Source organism: Hyla sarda, chromosome 3, assembly GCF_029499605.1.
Source record: "Hyla sarda isolate aHylSar1 chromosome 3, aHylSar1.hap1, whole genome shotgun sequence".
Lineage (NCBI taxonomy): Eukaryota > Metazoa > Chordata > Amphibia > Anura > Hylidae > Hyla > Hyla sarda.
In genome coordinates this window covers 33,577,074-33,592,527 of record NC_079191.1, presented here as the reverse complement: position 1 = coordinate 33,592,527, position 15,454 = coordinate 33,577,074, and the positions used below count along the sequence as shown (strand labels likewise).

Here is a 15,454-nt window from a genome sequence, read left to right as displayed (position 1 = left end):
TATCTATCTATCTATCTATCTTCTATCTATCTATCTATCTATCTATCTATCTCATATCTATCTATCTATCTATATCATATCTATCTCATATCTATCTATCTATCTCCTATCTATCTATCTATCTCATATCTATCTATCTATCTCATATCTATCTATCTATCTATCTATCTATATCATATCTATCTCATATCTATCTATCTATCTATCTATCTCATATCTATCTATCTATCTATATCATATCTATCTCATATCTATCTATCTATCTCCTATCTATCTATCTATCTATCTCATATCTATTTATCTATCTCATATCTATCTATCTATCTATCTATATCATATCTATCTCATATCTATCTATCTATCTATCTCATATCTATCTATCTATCTATCTATATCATATCTATCTCATATCTATCTATCTATCTATCTATCTATCTATCTATGTATCTATCTATCTATCTATGTATCTATCTATCTATCTATCTATCTATCTATGTATCTATCTATCTATCTATGTATCTATCTATCTATGGGACAAGTGTACCTTCCACTAACCCACTTGTAGTTCTGACACTTTGGGCTCCTCAGTCACATGACGTGTTCGGGGAATGTCAGGAGAGGCCGGGGCAGGAGGGGTTAAGGAGAGGGGGGGCTGGCTGCAGGAGGAGGAAGAGGAGGAGGAGAGGTTCCGTCTACTTGTTACATTGTATCCTCCTCATCCTCAGTGAGGGGGAGAGTGGAGGAAGGGTGGATAGAGGAGCAGGGAGGGGGGGACACTCAGATTCCTGGGACGTTATGGCTTTCAGAAGAAGGAAAAGTTACCCCATCTTCAGCCAGGAGTTTGTCATCCACAACCATGCGGACATCGGCTTCTTCTTCGTCCTGTGCGTCCTCATCGCCCTCATGTTTGAGGTAGGGGTCTGTCTGTGACCCCGGGCGCCCCCTTCTGCACCCTCCGGGGTGGGGGCACTTGGGGTGACGGCTGCACTGGGGGCTGTGGCTGCAGAATTGACTTGTTACTTTGTATCAGGCTTTGTTAACCCTTCAGTGGTGATGAATATTGCTGATGTGTCCTGCCCGGGGTGACTCTTCTGCTCCCCCTAGTGGTGGGGTATGTAGCTGTGACTTGTTATTGTCTATACATAGGCTTACTGTATATATTACTGTATATATACCAACATTGCATACTTCATTACCCGTTCACATCACCTGGCCCTTTAAATAGATTACAAACCCCTGAGAGGAGATTTTGCTGATGTGTCCCTTTATCCCCTACGCCCCCTCTCTTGGTTAGACCCCCCCCCTTTATTAACCCCTTTGGGGCCTTTAACACTTCTGTCAGTATTGCTGATGTGTCAGATTTCCTGCTTGACCTTCCAGCTTTCTATTTCCTTCTCCTATGACTCCATGTTGCCCCTAGTGGTGGGGTATGATCATATGACTAAGTCCCCAACTCATGTTGGGGAAATCGCCCTAACGACTTGTATACATTGTTAGTGGTGTCGAAACTTTGGTCCTCCAGATGTTGCAAAACTACAACTCCCAGCATTCCCGGACAGCCAACGGCTGTCCGGGAATGCTGGGAGTTGTAGTTTTGCAACATCTGGAGGGCCACAGTTTGGAGACCACTGCGTTAAGTCTTTGTATTAAAGGGGTACTCCCCTGGAAAACAATTTTTTTTTCTTTTTTAAATAAATTAACTGATGCCCGAAAGTTAAAAAGATTTGTAAATGACTTCTATTTAAAAAATCTTAATCCTTTCAGTACTTATCAGCTGCCAAATGCTCCACAGGAAGTTCTTTTCTTTTTGAATTTCCTTTCTGTCTGACCACAGTGCTCTCTGCTGACACCTCTGTCCATATCAGGAACTGTCCAGAGCAGGAGAGGTTTGCTATGGGGATTTGCTTCTTCTCTGGACAGTTCCTGAAATGGACAGAGGTGTCAGCGGAGAGAACTGTGGTCAGACAAAAAGGAAATTCAAAAAGAAAAGAACTTCTTGTGGAGCATACAGCAGCTAAGTACTGAAAGGATTAAGATTTTTTAATAGAAGTAATTTACAAATCTGTTTAACTTTCTGGCACCAGTGGAATAATAATAATAATAATAATAATAATAATAATAATAATAATAATAATAATAATAATAATAATAATAATAATAATATAAATTAATTTAATATATATATATATATAATTAATAAAAAGGTTTTCCAGGGGAGTACCCCTTTAAGACTCAATGCAGTGGTCTCCAGATAGAAATACAACTTCCTCAGTTTACAGCAGCTGATAAGTACTGGAAGGATTAAGATTTTTAAATAGAGGTAATTTACAAATCTGTATAACTTTCTGGCACCAGTCGACTAAAAAAAAAAAAAAAAAATGTTTTCCAGGGGAGTATTAATTAATAGCATTCATTTTCCATCAACCAATCACAGGCCTTCGTTGAGTTCACCCCTATTTGCATAATGTACAGGAAACCTTAACCCCCTCACTGCTGGTTGGTCACTGCAGAAAAGTTTCATACAATCTGTGTGTCCCTATACAACCCCAGATTAGCCCCCGGCCCAGCAGACAATACAGAGCGTTATTATGTCTGGCAGGAGCTGGAAACCTACAGCTGATGTGACACTACAGATCCCAGCATGACCTACTGACCGTAAACTCTGATTACATATCTTGGAGGGGGGGGGGGGGGGGCATAGCACCTAAAAGTGGGGGCCATATATACAAAGAGTCAGTACCAGTGTCTTCTGACCGGTGATCATCGGGGTGCTGTATTGTCACATGAGGTTAGCCGCACCTCGCTGTAATACCAGACTCTGTCTGTCTGGGTAAAAGTGTCCTTTCTAATCTCATGCAACCCCTTTAAATTGTAGGATTAGAAAAACATGGCTGCCTTTTTTTTTTTCAGAATAGCGCCACACCAGTCAACAGGTTGTGTGTGGTATTGCTGTTTAGCAACATTCGCTTCAAATAGAACCCAAGTGTTGTGCTAAACAGCAATACCACACACAACCTGTTGACCGGTGTGGCGCTATTCTGAAAAAAAAGGCAGCCATGTTTTTCTAATCCTACATACACAATTTAAAGCAGACCATTTTTTTTTTGTCTAATGCTTTTAATTTTTGCTCTGGGTATAAGAAGATCTAGCACCCCCTGTTGGGCTGGGTTCACACCTGTGTTTGTATTCTCCGCTTCATTTCCATTCTTCTGATTTATATATTATACATCTTGGCAAAACTTGAACCTTTCTACTTTACTATATTAAAAAAGCATGTTATCTCCTTTTTATAGAAATCATGGCTTATATAAAAAAAAAAAAAAAAAAAAATAATGACCACTAGGGGTCCCCATACCATCCAGAACATAATCCTGTCTGGCTGCAGCAGCATCTTTGTCTCAGCTGAAGCACAGGCATGGACAAAGTTTAGTAAGTGAAGTTGAGACTAGCACTGCTCTGTGCTCACTCCTGTCCTATCAGACTGCAGCATGAAAACAGAGAGGAAGGGGTTACAGAGCAGTCTTAAAGGACAACTGTAGTGGTACCGTTTTACATATGCCCGGGCCTCAAAAATAAACAAAATAAACTCATACATACCTTCCTACGAGCCCCCGTTGGTCCGGCACAGGCCTCACGGTCCGGCAGTGCAGACGTCATTCCACTTCCTGGGGACGGGGAAGCCGCAGAGCCGTCGGCTTATCACCGGCCGTAGCGATGTCCCGCCCTGGCTGGTGATAGGCTGAGCCCACTGTCATGTAAGAAGCCGGCCAGAGCTCCTTACATGACAGTGGGCTCAGCCTATCACAGGCCGGGGCGGGACATCGCTACGGCCAGTGATACGCCGACGGCTCTGCGGCTTCCCCGTCCCCAGGAAGTGGAATGACGTCTGCACTGCCGGACCGTGAGGCCTGTGCCGGACCAACGGGGGCTCGTAGGAAGGTATGTATGAGTTTATTTTGTTTATTTTTGAGGCCCGGGCATATGTAAAACGGTACCACTACAGTTGTCCTTTAAGTGACTGGATGAAAAGACCCAGCACAGCACAGCAGACTCAGGGAGGAAGTTAATGCATGGTGAGTGAGGGTGGGCTCAGTGCTTGCCCCGGACATGCCCCTTTCTGAGCAGTGGATGTCAGAATGAGTGAGCAGCAGAACAGAGGGATTTGTGAGCCAAATACAGAAGCTCAACATAAAAAAAAAAAGACGTGTAAAGAAAGCATCTGCATGATCTAGTGCAGTGGTCTTCAACCTGTGGACCTCCAGATGTTGCAAAACTACAACTCCCAGCATGCCCGGACAGCCAACGGCTGTCCGGGCATGCTGGGAGTTGTAGTTTTGCAACATCTGGAGGTCCTCCGGTTGGAGACCACTAATCTAGTGAGTAACATATAAGCAGTATATTTTTTTTCTGTGATATGACAAGTCCGCTTTAAACATCTGTTCTAAATTTTACAAACGGAAGAGTGTTTCCCAACCAAGGGGCCTCCAGCTGTTGTAAAATGACAACTTCCAGGACTGATATCTTCCAAATACAGGGGTACCCCTGTCCCCAGGTTGTGTTGTGCAATTCAGTTACATAGGAGTGAATGGAGCCAAACTGTAACACCACACACAACTGGAGGACAGACGTGCTGCTGTTTTAGGAAGAAATCAGGTCTGGTTTTGTATTCCTGGATTACCTCTTAAAACATTTTAAAAAGGGATTATTATTTTATTTTTTATTTTTTTATCAACCGATCCCAGAAAGTTAAACAGATTTAGTAAATTACTTCTATTTAAAAATATGAATCCTTCCAGTACTTATCAGCTGCTTCATACTACAGAGGAAGTTCTTTTCTTTTTTTCTTTTTTTTTTTGAATTTCTTCTTGTGTCTGACCACAGTGCTCTCTGCTGACACCTCTGTCCTTGTGAGGAACTGTCCAGAGCAGGAGAGGATTGCTATGGGGATTTGCTCCTACTCTGGACAGTTCCTGATATGAACAGAGGTGTCAGCAGAGAGCACTGTGGTCAGACAGAAAATAAATTCAAAAAGAAAATAACTTCCTTTGTTGCCTACAGCAGCTGATAAGTACTGGAAGGATTAAGATTTTTTTTTTTATTCGTTTAACTTTCTGGCACCAGTTGATTTAAAATAAATAAAATGTTTTCCAGTGGAGTACCCCTTTAAAGGGGTACTTCACCCCTTCACCCCCGCGATGTCTGATCGCGGGGGTCCCGTCCGTGATGTCCCGTCCGTGATGTCCGCCCCCGTGTGACGGCCGTCACGCCCCCTCCCATAGACTTGCATTGAGGGGACGGGGCCTGATGTCACACGGGGGCGGAATCGTGATGTCACAAACTTCCGTTCCCGTGGATGGGCCCCAGACCCTCCAACGCTTCCGGACAAGAAATAAGTGGGTGCCGCATGCTATATTGCGGGTGTCCCCAGCGGCGGGGATAAGATGTCTAGGGGTGTTATCCAGGAAAAAACTTTTAATAAATAAATATATATATATATATATATATATATATATATATATATATATATATATCTATCAATTGGCTCCAGAAAGTTAAACAGATTTGTAAATTACTTCTATTAAAAAATCTTAATCCTTTCAGTGCTTATGAGCTTCTGAAGTCAAGGTTGTTCTTTTCTGTCTAAGTGCTCTCTGATGACACGTGTCTCGGGAACCGCCCAGTTTAGAAGCAAATCCCCATAGCAAACCTCTTCTAAACTGGGCGGTTCCCGAGACTCGTGTCATCAGAGAGCACTTAGACAGAAAAGAACAACCTTAACTTCAGAAGCTCATAAGTACTGAAATGATTAAGATTTTTTAATAGAAGTAATTTACAAATCTGTTTAACTTTCTGGAGCCAGTTGATTTATAAAAAAAAAAGTTTTTTTTCCTGGAATACCCCTTTTTAAAGGAGTTGGATGGAGTGGTCACCGAGCTGCAGTACCATAAACAACCCTATGTACAGGGGTGGCGCTGTTTATGGAAGAAATTTCCCATGTTATTTCCACAGCTCTAAGTCATCAATACTGATTATATAACTGCTCATGGATAGAGGACGTCTCATCCCAAGAAAGATCAGACCTGTCCTTACACTTCATCTTCGCCCCTCCCCCCCCCCCCCATCAATCAGGGGCATACATTTTTGCAATGGTTCTACCATATCCAGGCCTTCCATTTGTTGATTCTTCTATGAGATGTTGTACTAGTTGTTCCGGTGCCAGTCACAATTCCTCTGCCCGCAGGTGGTAGTTTTTTGGGTAAGGTTTATGAGTCACATTCAGGTGCTGTCTGTCTAGACTGACTCCGCATAGTGAGGATTCCCATGTAAGGAATTTCAGAGAATTCTTTCATCAAACTAACGATAATAATTAATTAAAGGGGTACTCCGGTGGAAAACTATATATATATTTTTTTTTTTTTTAAATCAACTGGTGCCAGAAAGTTAAACAGATTTGTAAATTATTTCTATAAAAAAATCTTTACCCTTCCAGTACTTTTTAGCAGCTGTATGCTACAGGGGAAATTCTTTTCTTTTTGAAGTTCTTTTTTGTCTTGTCCACAGTGCCCTCTGCTGACACCTCTGTCCGTGTCAGGAACTGTCCAGAGCAGCATAGGTTTGCTATGGGCATTTTCTCCTGCTCTGGACAGTTCCTGATACGGGCATCAGGTGTCAGCAGAGAGCACATTGGTGTCTTCCAACTTTCTAATATACTTTGGTATTTAAAGGAGATCTCCGGTATACAAAAACGTATCCCCTATCCCAACTGCTAGGGCCCCTTGGGATCTCCTGCCCGGTGCCCCGCCTCTGCTCCTGAATGGGGCGTGCTGACCACCACACGGAGCGGCGGCCAACACACCCCCTAAATACAGCTCTGTGGGAGAGCCAGAGCGCTGCACTCATGAATCTCCGGCTCCCATAGAGTTGCATTGAGGGGTTGTGTCCGCCATCACTTTGTGTGGTGGCCAACACGCGCCATTTAGAAGGAAAGCCGGTTGAAAACTTTTTATTTTATTTTTTATTGTAAATCAACTGGTGCCAGAAAGTTAAACAGATTTGTAAATGACTTCTATTAAAAAAATAATCTTTACCCTTCCAGTACTTTTTAGCAGCTGTATGATACAGAGGAAATTTTTTCATTTTGAATTTCTTTTTTGTCTTGACCTCTGTCCGTGTCAGGAACTGTCCAGAGCAGTAGTAGGTTTGCTTTGGGGATTTTCTCCTGCTCTGGACAGTTCCTGATACGGGCATCAGGTGTCAGCAGAGAGCACTGTGGACAAGACAAAACAGAAATTCAAAAAGAAAATAATTTCCTCTGTAGCATACAGCTGCTAAAAGGTATTGGAAGGGAAAAGATTTTTTTTAATAAAGTCATTTACAAATCTGTTTAACTTTCTGGCACCAGTTGATTTAATTAAAAAAAAAAATATATAAAAAAAAAAAAAAAAAATTTTCCACCGGAGTATCCCTTTAAAAATCATCCCAGTGACACAGCGCTGTCCATGTGCCTAAGGCTGCATCAGGTACTGCAGATTGGCTCCATTGACTTTAATGAGGCACAGCCGTACAGCAAGGCTCTTTTCACATGGCGGAATTCCACCTCAAATGAAAGCCCATTGACTTCTATGGGATTCCGCACTCGCATTCAACCTTCTGAAATTCCGCTTGCGGAATTTCAGAAGGTTGAATGTGAGTGCGGAATCCCATAGAAGTCTATGGGCGTTCATTTGAGGTGGAAATTTTGCTATGAGAATAGACTCTAATGCACAGCCTGGTGTCAGGTGCTGCAGTGAAGTGTTTTCAATGGGATTCTGCTGCACCGTGCACACGGCAGAATTTCTACGCCGTAAACATCTGGCGCTTAAATTCAAATTCCGCCTTCCGCAGAAGGAATATGCCTAGACATGCATTGCCGTCTATGGCGATGGCATATTTCCAAGCAGTCCTAGTGCCGACATGTTCTGCCAGCGCACGCGGTCTATGGATTGTCTGCCGGAGATTCCGCCATCTGAACATGACCGGATGCTGAACTCTGGTCGTGGTGGCTCAGGTCCAGAGAGCTCTGATATTTTCACTATTTGTTGACAAGTTCTCTGCTTGCTTTGAGTGAATGGAAAGCTAGTTTATACACCACATGCTGAAATCTGATCCTGAAGATGCCAGTATAGGGCTGGTCACAATAAAACTGACTGTAAGGCCTCGGAGGCTTCATTCTGGTTGGACAATTAGTTGCACAGACACTGACCCCCGCTTACTTTAAAGGGATACTCCAGTACTTTTAAAACGTATGCCTTATCCACATGATGATCTCTGGGGGTTCCGACTGCTGAATCAATGGGGTTAGATGTGCTTCATGTCTATGGAGGAGATTCATCAAAACGTGTTCAGAGGAAATGTTGCCCAGTTGCCCATAGCAACCAATCAGATCGCTTCTTTCAGTTTCAAAAAGTTCTGTCAAATATGAAAGAAGCAATCTGATTGGTTGCTATTGGCAACTGCACCACTTTCCCTCTGCACAGGTTTTGATAAATCTCCCCCTATGGGATGGTGAAAGGATTTTTACCACCCTAGGCAAAAGCTCATTTTGCCGCCCTCTTGACTCCGCCCTTTGACACGCCGCACCTTACTACTGGCGTGACACACTGTAACAAACCTCCTCCTCATGTAATCTCCTTACTACTGGGGTGACACAATGTAGCAAACCTCCTCCTCATGTAATCTCCTTACTACTGGGGTGACACACTGTAACAAACCTCCTCCTCATGTAATCTCCTTACTACTGGGGTGACACACTGTAACAAACCTCCTCCTCATGTAATCTCATTACTACTGGGGTAACACACTGTAACAAACCCCCTCCTCATGTAATCTCCTTCCTACTGGGGTGACACACTGTAACAAACCTCCTCCTCATGTAATCTCCTTACTACTGGGGTGACACACTGTAACAAACCTCCTCCTCATGTAATCTCCTTACTACTGGGGGGACACACATCAGAGAGGGGTATGGGGGTGCTGCTGGCTGAGAGAGTGGTTCAGAGAGGGGGTGTCTAACTTTCTTGTGGCAGGCAGAATAGAGCCCCTATCAAGAGTCCACTCTTGGCGGCTGCCTATTTTGCCTATAGGCAGAGCTGGCCCTGCACCAGAGATACCCCAGTACGGCACTCAGGTATTTTTGGTGTATGGAATGAGTGCCTACTCCACCGCTTCATGCACAGGGAGACAGGGCCCAATTCTGGAGATTACGAAGGTCTCAGTAGTCCAACCCCCACCCTCCTCTGGTCAGACCCTTATCCCTCATGGATAGGAGATACTGAAATACCAATTTACTGGGGTCAATCTGATGTCTATTTATTTAGCAGGATCTGACCAGCCAAAAAAATGACTGCTTGCAGTGCACGGTGGAGCCGAATCCCTATAAAAACAATAGGGGAATTTCCAAGAGAATCTTTACGCTGGATTCCGCTTGGAAATTCTGTCTTGGGACTGGGCCCTTGCCATGCAAATGTTCACTGCCAGCAAGCAGTGTTATTGTGAATAGCAATGAAATTTAAAGGAGTACTCGGATAGAAAAACTTAGGATAGAGGATGAGTTTCCGACTGCTGGGACGCCCCGCGATCTCCCGTACGGCTCTCCGTCTAAATGGCTCTTGACAACCACCACACAAAGTGATGGCGGACACAACCCCTCAATGCAACTCTATGGGAGCCGGAGAGTCATGAGTGCAGCGCTCTGGCTCTCCCATAGAGCTGTATTTAGGGGCGTGTTGGCCGCTGCTCCGTGTGGTGGACAGCTCGCCCCATTCAGGAGCAGAGGCGGGGCACCGGGCAGGAGATCGCAGGGGTCCCAGCGGTTGGGATAGGGGATACGTTTTTGTATACCGGAGATCTCCTTTAAATACCAAGTATATTAGAACGTTTGAAGACACCAACGAGTACGTTTTTATTCTCTATTCATTTGTGTTTCTTTCTCTTTTATTATGTTGGTTCTGACAGGTAAAGTCGAGGCCTTAGGTTACGTTCCCTCGTCCTTATACTGTATATTACAGGACACGTGTACTGTACACTAGAGAGAATTTTATGGGTAACGCAGCTGGGCGAACATACTGCGAGAGTTTCAGTATGATGGGAAGATGCACTTGTATGGTGGTGCAGCTGTGTTTCAGAAGGATATAGGGGAACTCCACCTCCATATATGATCACTTCATCCATTGTGTAATTCATATTTTATTAGTTAAAGGAGATCTGCAGCCATAGACACTTATCCTCTATTTGCAGGATAGGGGTAAGTATGTGATCGCGGGGGGTCCGACCCCTGGGACCCCCCGCGATCACCTGCACGGACCTCCCTTGCAGGAGGCATGTTGGCCACAGCACAACGCCGCAGCCCACAAGCCCTCTCTATGGGAAATACATTCGTGCCTCCCCGCCTCTCCCACAGGGGCGTTTTGTTAACCTGAGTGAGGTCAACGACGCACACATTAGACGCTCAGAGCTGCAGTAATGCCGGGTCCCCGTATGGGAGATTGCAGGGTATCCCAACGGTCGGACCCCCCCGCGATCAGACACTTATACCCTATCCCGCGGATAGGGGATAAGTGTCTAAGACTGCAGTACTCCCTTAATGGGGTTGTCTTATAAAGACACCCCCCCCTTCCACATGCACATATGGCTGTGTTTCTCAATCATGGGGCCTCCAGCTGTGGAAAAACTATTTTTTTTTAGCATGCCCGAACAGCCAAAGTCTCTGTTGGGACTGCCATATGTAATGGGATGGGTGCCCGCTCTGTGGGGACCACTGTATGTGATGGGGTGGGGGCCTGCTCTGTGGTGGCCACTGTATGTGATGGGGTGGGAGCCTGCTCTGTGGTGGACACTGTATGTGATGGGGCGGGGGCCTGCTCTGTGGTGGCCACTGTATGTGATGGGGTGGGGGCCTGCTCTGTGAGGACCACTGTATGTGATGGGGCGGGGGCCTGCTCTGTGGTGGCCACTGTATGTGATGGGGTGGGGGCCTGCTCTGTGGGGACCACTGTATGTGATGGGGTGGGGGCCTGCTCTGTGGTGGCCACTGTATGTGATGGGGTGGGGGCCTGCTCTGTGGTGGCCACTGTATGTGATGGGGCGGGGGCCTGCTCTGTGGTGGCCACTGTATGTGATGGGGCGGGGGCCTGCTCTGTGGTGGCCACTGTATGTGATGGGGCGGGGGCCTGCTCTGTGGTGGCCACTGTATGTGATGGGGCGGGGGCCTGCTCTGTGGTGGCCACTGTATGTGATGGGGCGGGGGCCTGCTCTGTGGTGGCCACTGTATGTGATATAGCGGGGGCCTGCTCTATGGTGGCCACTTGGAGACCCCATAGTCAGCAATGTATTCCGTGTGGATTGCGCTCAAAAGAAATGGCCAAGTTTAGTCTTTTAGCGGCAGAAAGTCCGCTGCAGAAATTCCGTAGTGTGGACTGTACAGCAGAATCCCAATGACAGCAATGGAATTCTGCCACACCGGAATTTCCGACCATGATTTACAATGGGATATTATTATTAATAAAATATAATAAAAAATAGGACTAATTTAATATATTTTATATAAATTTTTTTTACATTTATGTAATATATATGTGTGTGTATTTTTATATATATATATATATATATATATATATATATATATATATATATATATATATATATATATATATCATTTTTATTTTATTTTTTATTTTGTTTTCCTTCTTTGAAAACAAGTTGAATTTGCCTTTCTTGTTCACACAGTGGTAGCACTTATCTCCTATCCACAAACACATTGCTTACAGTTGAATATAGCAGCAGTAGCATGCATGCCCAACCCACACTCAATGGATGTTGTTGACCCTTGTTGTTTTTGGTGGGTAAGCCCCTTTTAGAAGTCACTGTGGTACAGTACACATGGTGGGTTGTCTTAGGGTCTATTCACATGTACAGTATCCTGCGCAGTGAACCCAGTGTGAATTAGAATGTGGCAAAACCACATGGCAGGTAGCAGTCCCCTGTCCTGAGCAAAGAAAAGAACTAGGCTGGAGGCCTGGAGCAGTTTCCAAAGAAAGAGCTTCAGAGAAGAATGTAAAAGGTCTCGCATCTATAAAGACATGTGTAATTACAGCATCTTCCAACACAGCCCCAGTGAGATGTACATATGGAGATGAGGGGGTATAGCACAGAAATGCCTCACCTGTGTGGACATAGGGCTGTAGCGGGAGACAGACTTGTGGACTTTGAGTGAAGAGTACGTGTGTTTTTGTTGGTGTGGTGGTCTGTAGGGACTCCAGCTCTGGGACATATTTATCCACTGGATGCACGTAGAGATGGTTAGACCCTATGTGAGGCCTTTGTTTGGCCGGGGCCTGTCCTTCATAGGTGAGCTGGAGACCAGGGTAGCTTTCTTATGGTGTGTGTGCGTTTATAGGTTGGAGGGGACTGGTGGCTCTTCAATAGGTCACTGGGCAGCTGACTGTAGAATCACTGTCACTTCCGAGTATAAGGGCTGGGATTGTTTCAGTCGGGAGAATTGCTGTATTAATGTGGGTTGATATAGTTGTCTGCCTTGGAAGGCCTCCTGGTGTGACTGCTGTAGTTTTGGGAGATGTCAATTTGGAAGTGAAGGGAAGGTAAGTTGTGTAGTGCTACACCTATACATGAGGGATGGTTTGGGTTAACCTCTGTTAAAGGACTATAATGCTGAGTTTTGTTAAAGATTGGCTGCCCAGAGGACTGTAATATGGGCCTGGCTGGTTATTCCCTTTGGTGTAGAAGGTTGAATGACAGCAGAGTAGAGGTTAAATCAAGGCTTAGTTCTGGATGTGCAGAGTGACTCCCTTACTGGAAGATTAGTGTAAATAGTTGCTTTGTGTTACTGGTCAGTGTGAAGATAACCCTGACCTGAGGCCTTTGTGAAGTTATTGTGGGTCAGACTGAAGTCCGACTCTTGTGAAAGACTATTGAGAGGGGAGTGAGGGTAACACTGCTCCGGAGGTTACTATTGATCCCACAAGGACCTCAGGTCAGAGAGAGAAATATACCTGCTGCATTATAAAGACTATTCCAGTCTACAGTGCCACCAAGAGTGTATTGGAACCACAACGCATAATGGCCCAGAATTATTGCACACAACAATAAAATGTGCCTTGTCCCGCTATTTGAACGGATTTTGCAAACTGAGCTCCAACACAGATGTGAAATTGGCCTGAGTCTACATCATCATCCAGAATCACACAGTGTTCTTAAATCCACCCCACGGTGCCTCATCAAAGTGACTAAAGCCATCAAGGGTCATTGTGACTGTGTGTTATTAAGAAAAGTAACATCTTCAGTTCCACCACCGCAGTGAAGGATGAGGTGATGCCCTCTCGTAGGGTAACGACCTCCTGCTCGACTCACAACCCCTCCAGTGTGTAGAGTACTTTGACTTTTTTCTGCTACTAGTTATAAACAAGCGGACTGGGACGTATTGACCACTGGGAGTTATGTAAAGTGTGTTGGCTGTTGTACACATATTGTTGTCATCGGTATGAAAAGATCTCATCACAGTGATCACTTCATGTGTATGATTATCTTCAAGCTTCAGACACTGTGTGTAAGAAGTTCCGCAATTGACGTGTTGCGACAGACTTCGCTGGTAACACGTCCTGATCACTGGCTCTGTCTCATCTACCACTAAAGAATCTGTGTCATTATATTAAGACATTTTTTTTTTTTATCATAGGTTAAAGGGTTTATCCCTTGCCTACAGGATAGATGACTTGCCTATTAGTGGGGGTCCAACTGCGGGGTCAATCCCAAAGTCGAAAGCAGAGCCATTGGTCTCCTGAATGAGCTTTTTTAGGTTCAGAAGTTTGTTGTGTTTGTTGTGTTTGTTGTGTTTGTTGTGTTTGTTGTGTTTGTTGTGTTTGTTGTGTTTGTTGTGTTTGTTGTGTTTGTGGCTTTTTTATAAGAAAAAGGTCAATACCCACTGTAGGTAAAGATAAAAATGTAACAAGTATTCTAATAAAAATATGCGGTATACTAGACCATAAAAGACACCCGCACTCACCGCTGGATACAGGACTCGATGCTCCTAGCCGGAGAAAGCCGGCGGACCAGGACTGCAGGCCTGCGTGGGCGCTCAGAGGCTATCACCGGTAATTTCACGCGGTATGCGCTTCATCCGGCCTTGAAGCCGGTTGATGAGCATACCGCGTGAAATTACCAGTGATATCCTCTGAGCGCCCACGCACGCCTGCAGTCCTGGTCCGCCGGCTTTCTCCGGATGACAAAAAAAAAAAAACACGGATGCAATAACTGGTAATAACGGATAACTGATGACCATCATCCATTTATTTTTAATGTTTTTTTTCTTAAAAAAACTGATGTTTTTCATCCGTTACCAGTTACATCAGGTTTTTAACCCTTTTTTGTAAAGCTGTACTGAGCATGCCCAGTACAAAAAATGGATATAAAAAAAACTGACAATAACTGATAACAGATGTTTGTTTGTTTTTTTTGAACATTCGGTTCCCATAGACTTCAAAGTTAAATATTAACATCCGGTTTTTCACCATTATTTTTTTATTTTTTTTTTATTTTTGCCGGACCAAAATTTTGTGCAAGCACTGTCTTTTGTGCCTGCAAAAATAACTGACATTAGTAAAAACGGACATGCCTGATGCAAAAGGATTTTCAAAAAATCCCATTGACATGAATGGGATTTTTTGACAGCCGTTTTCAGGACTTTTTGCCGGGAGTAATAACGGAGGTTTTTTCAGAATTGATACCTGTAGTGTGAAAGGGGCTTTAGCGCTATTCGGGACGGAAATGCAAAGTTCCAATGCTTTCATGCTATTTAACTTGTGGATTTTGCCGGAAGAAGGGACATGTCTAATTTTTCTATGGAATTTGGATCTATATAAGAAATTTCAATGCAAAAATCCCATTCAAGGTGGGATTTAAGTGTCATATCCTTGTAGATTCCGCCTGAATTTCCTTGGTGTGAACTAGCCCTTTATTGGGAACCTGTCATGACCTGTACCCATTAGTAACGGGTTTTAGAGCAATAAATTGGCGTTCCTACCATGTTTTTGTCTGTTAATGATGCCATAAAACAGTGTATAAAAACGTCCTGCGCTCTATGCAAATTCTCATCAAGGAGTCCCCTGGGCGGCGCAGCGTTTATAGCGATTGATAGCCCAGGAACTGCGGGATTCTGGTGGGTTTTGTCAGGACATTCAGGAATTTGTATAACGCACAATGTCGCAATAATGTAGAAATGTAGACGACATTGGCCCTGATTTACTATTGCAAACCTGACATGTTTTGTTGGGTTGAGCACCAGATTCTGGCGCATTGTGCCAGAAATTCTGTCTGTGCCATAATTGAAAAAACCCAACTAAAGGCTGGGTTCACATCACGTTTTCTCCCATACGGGAGCACATACGGCAGGGGAGAGCTAAAA

The 15,454-nt window shown here is 44.3% G+C and overlaps 1 protein-coding gene across 1 annotated transcript in view; it reads left to right on the top strand.

The window, feature by feature from the left end:
- Positions 1-759: 759 nt before the first annotated feature.
- The window catches only part of TRAM2 (translocation associated membrane protein 2), a 56,850-nt gene continuing 42,155 nt past the window's right edge, over positions 760-15,454 (top strand). The window contains exon 1 of the mRNA XM_056564032.1: positions 760-912. Within this exon, the coding sequence (XP_056420007.1) occupies positions 796-912 (117 nt within the window). The 5' untranslated portion in view covers positions 760-795. The remainder of the gene's footprint in view (positions 913-15,454) is intronic.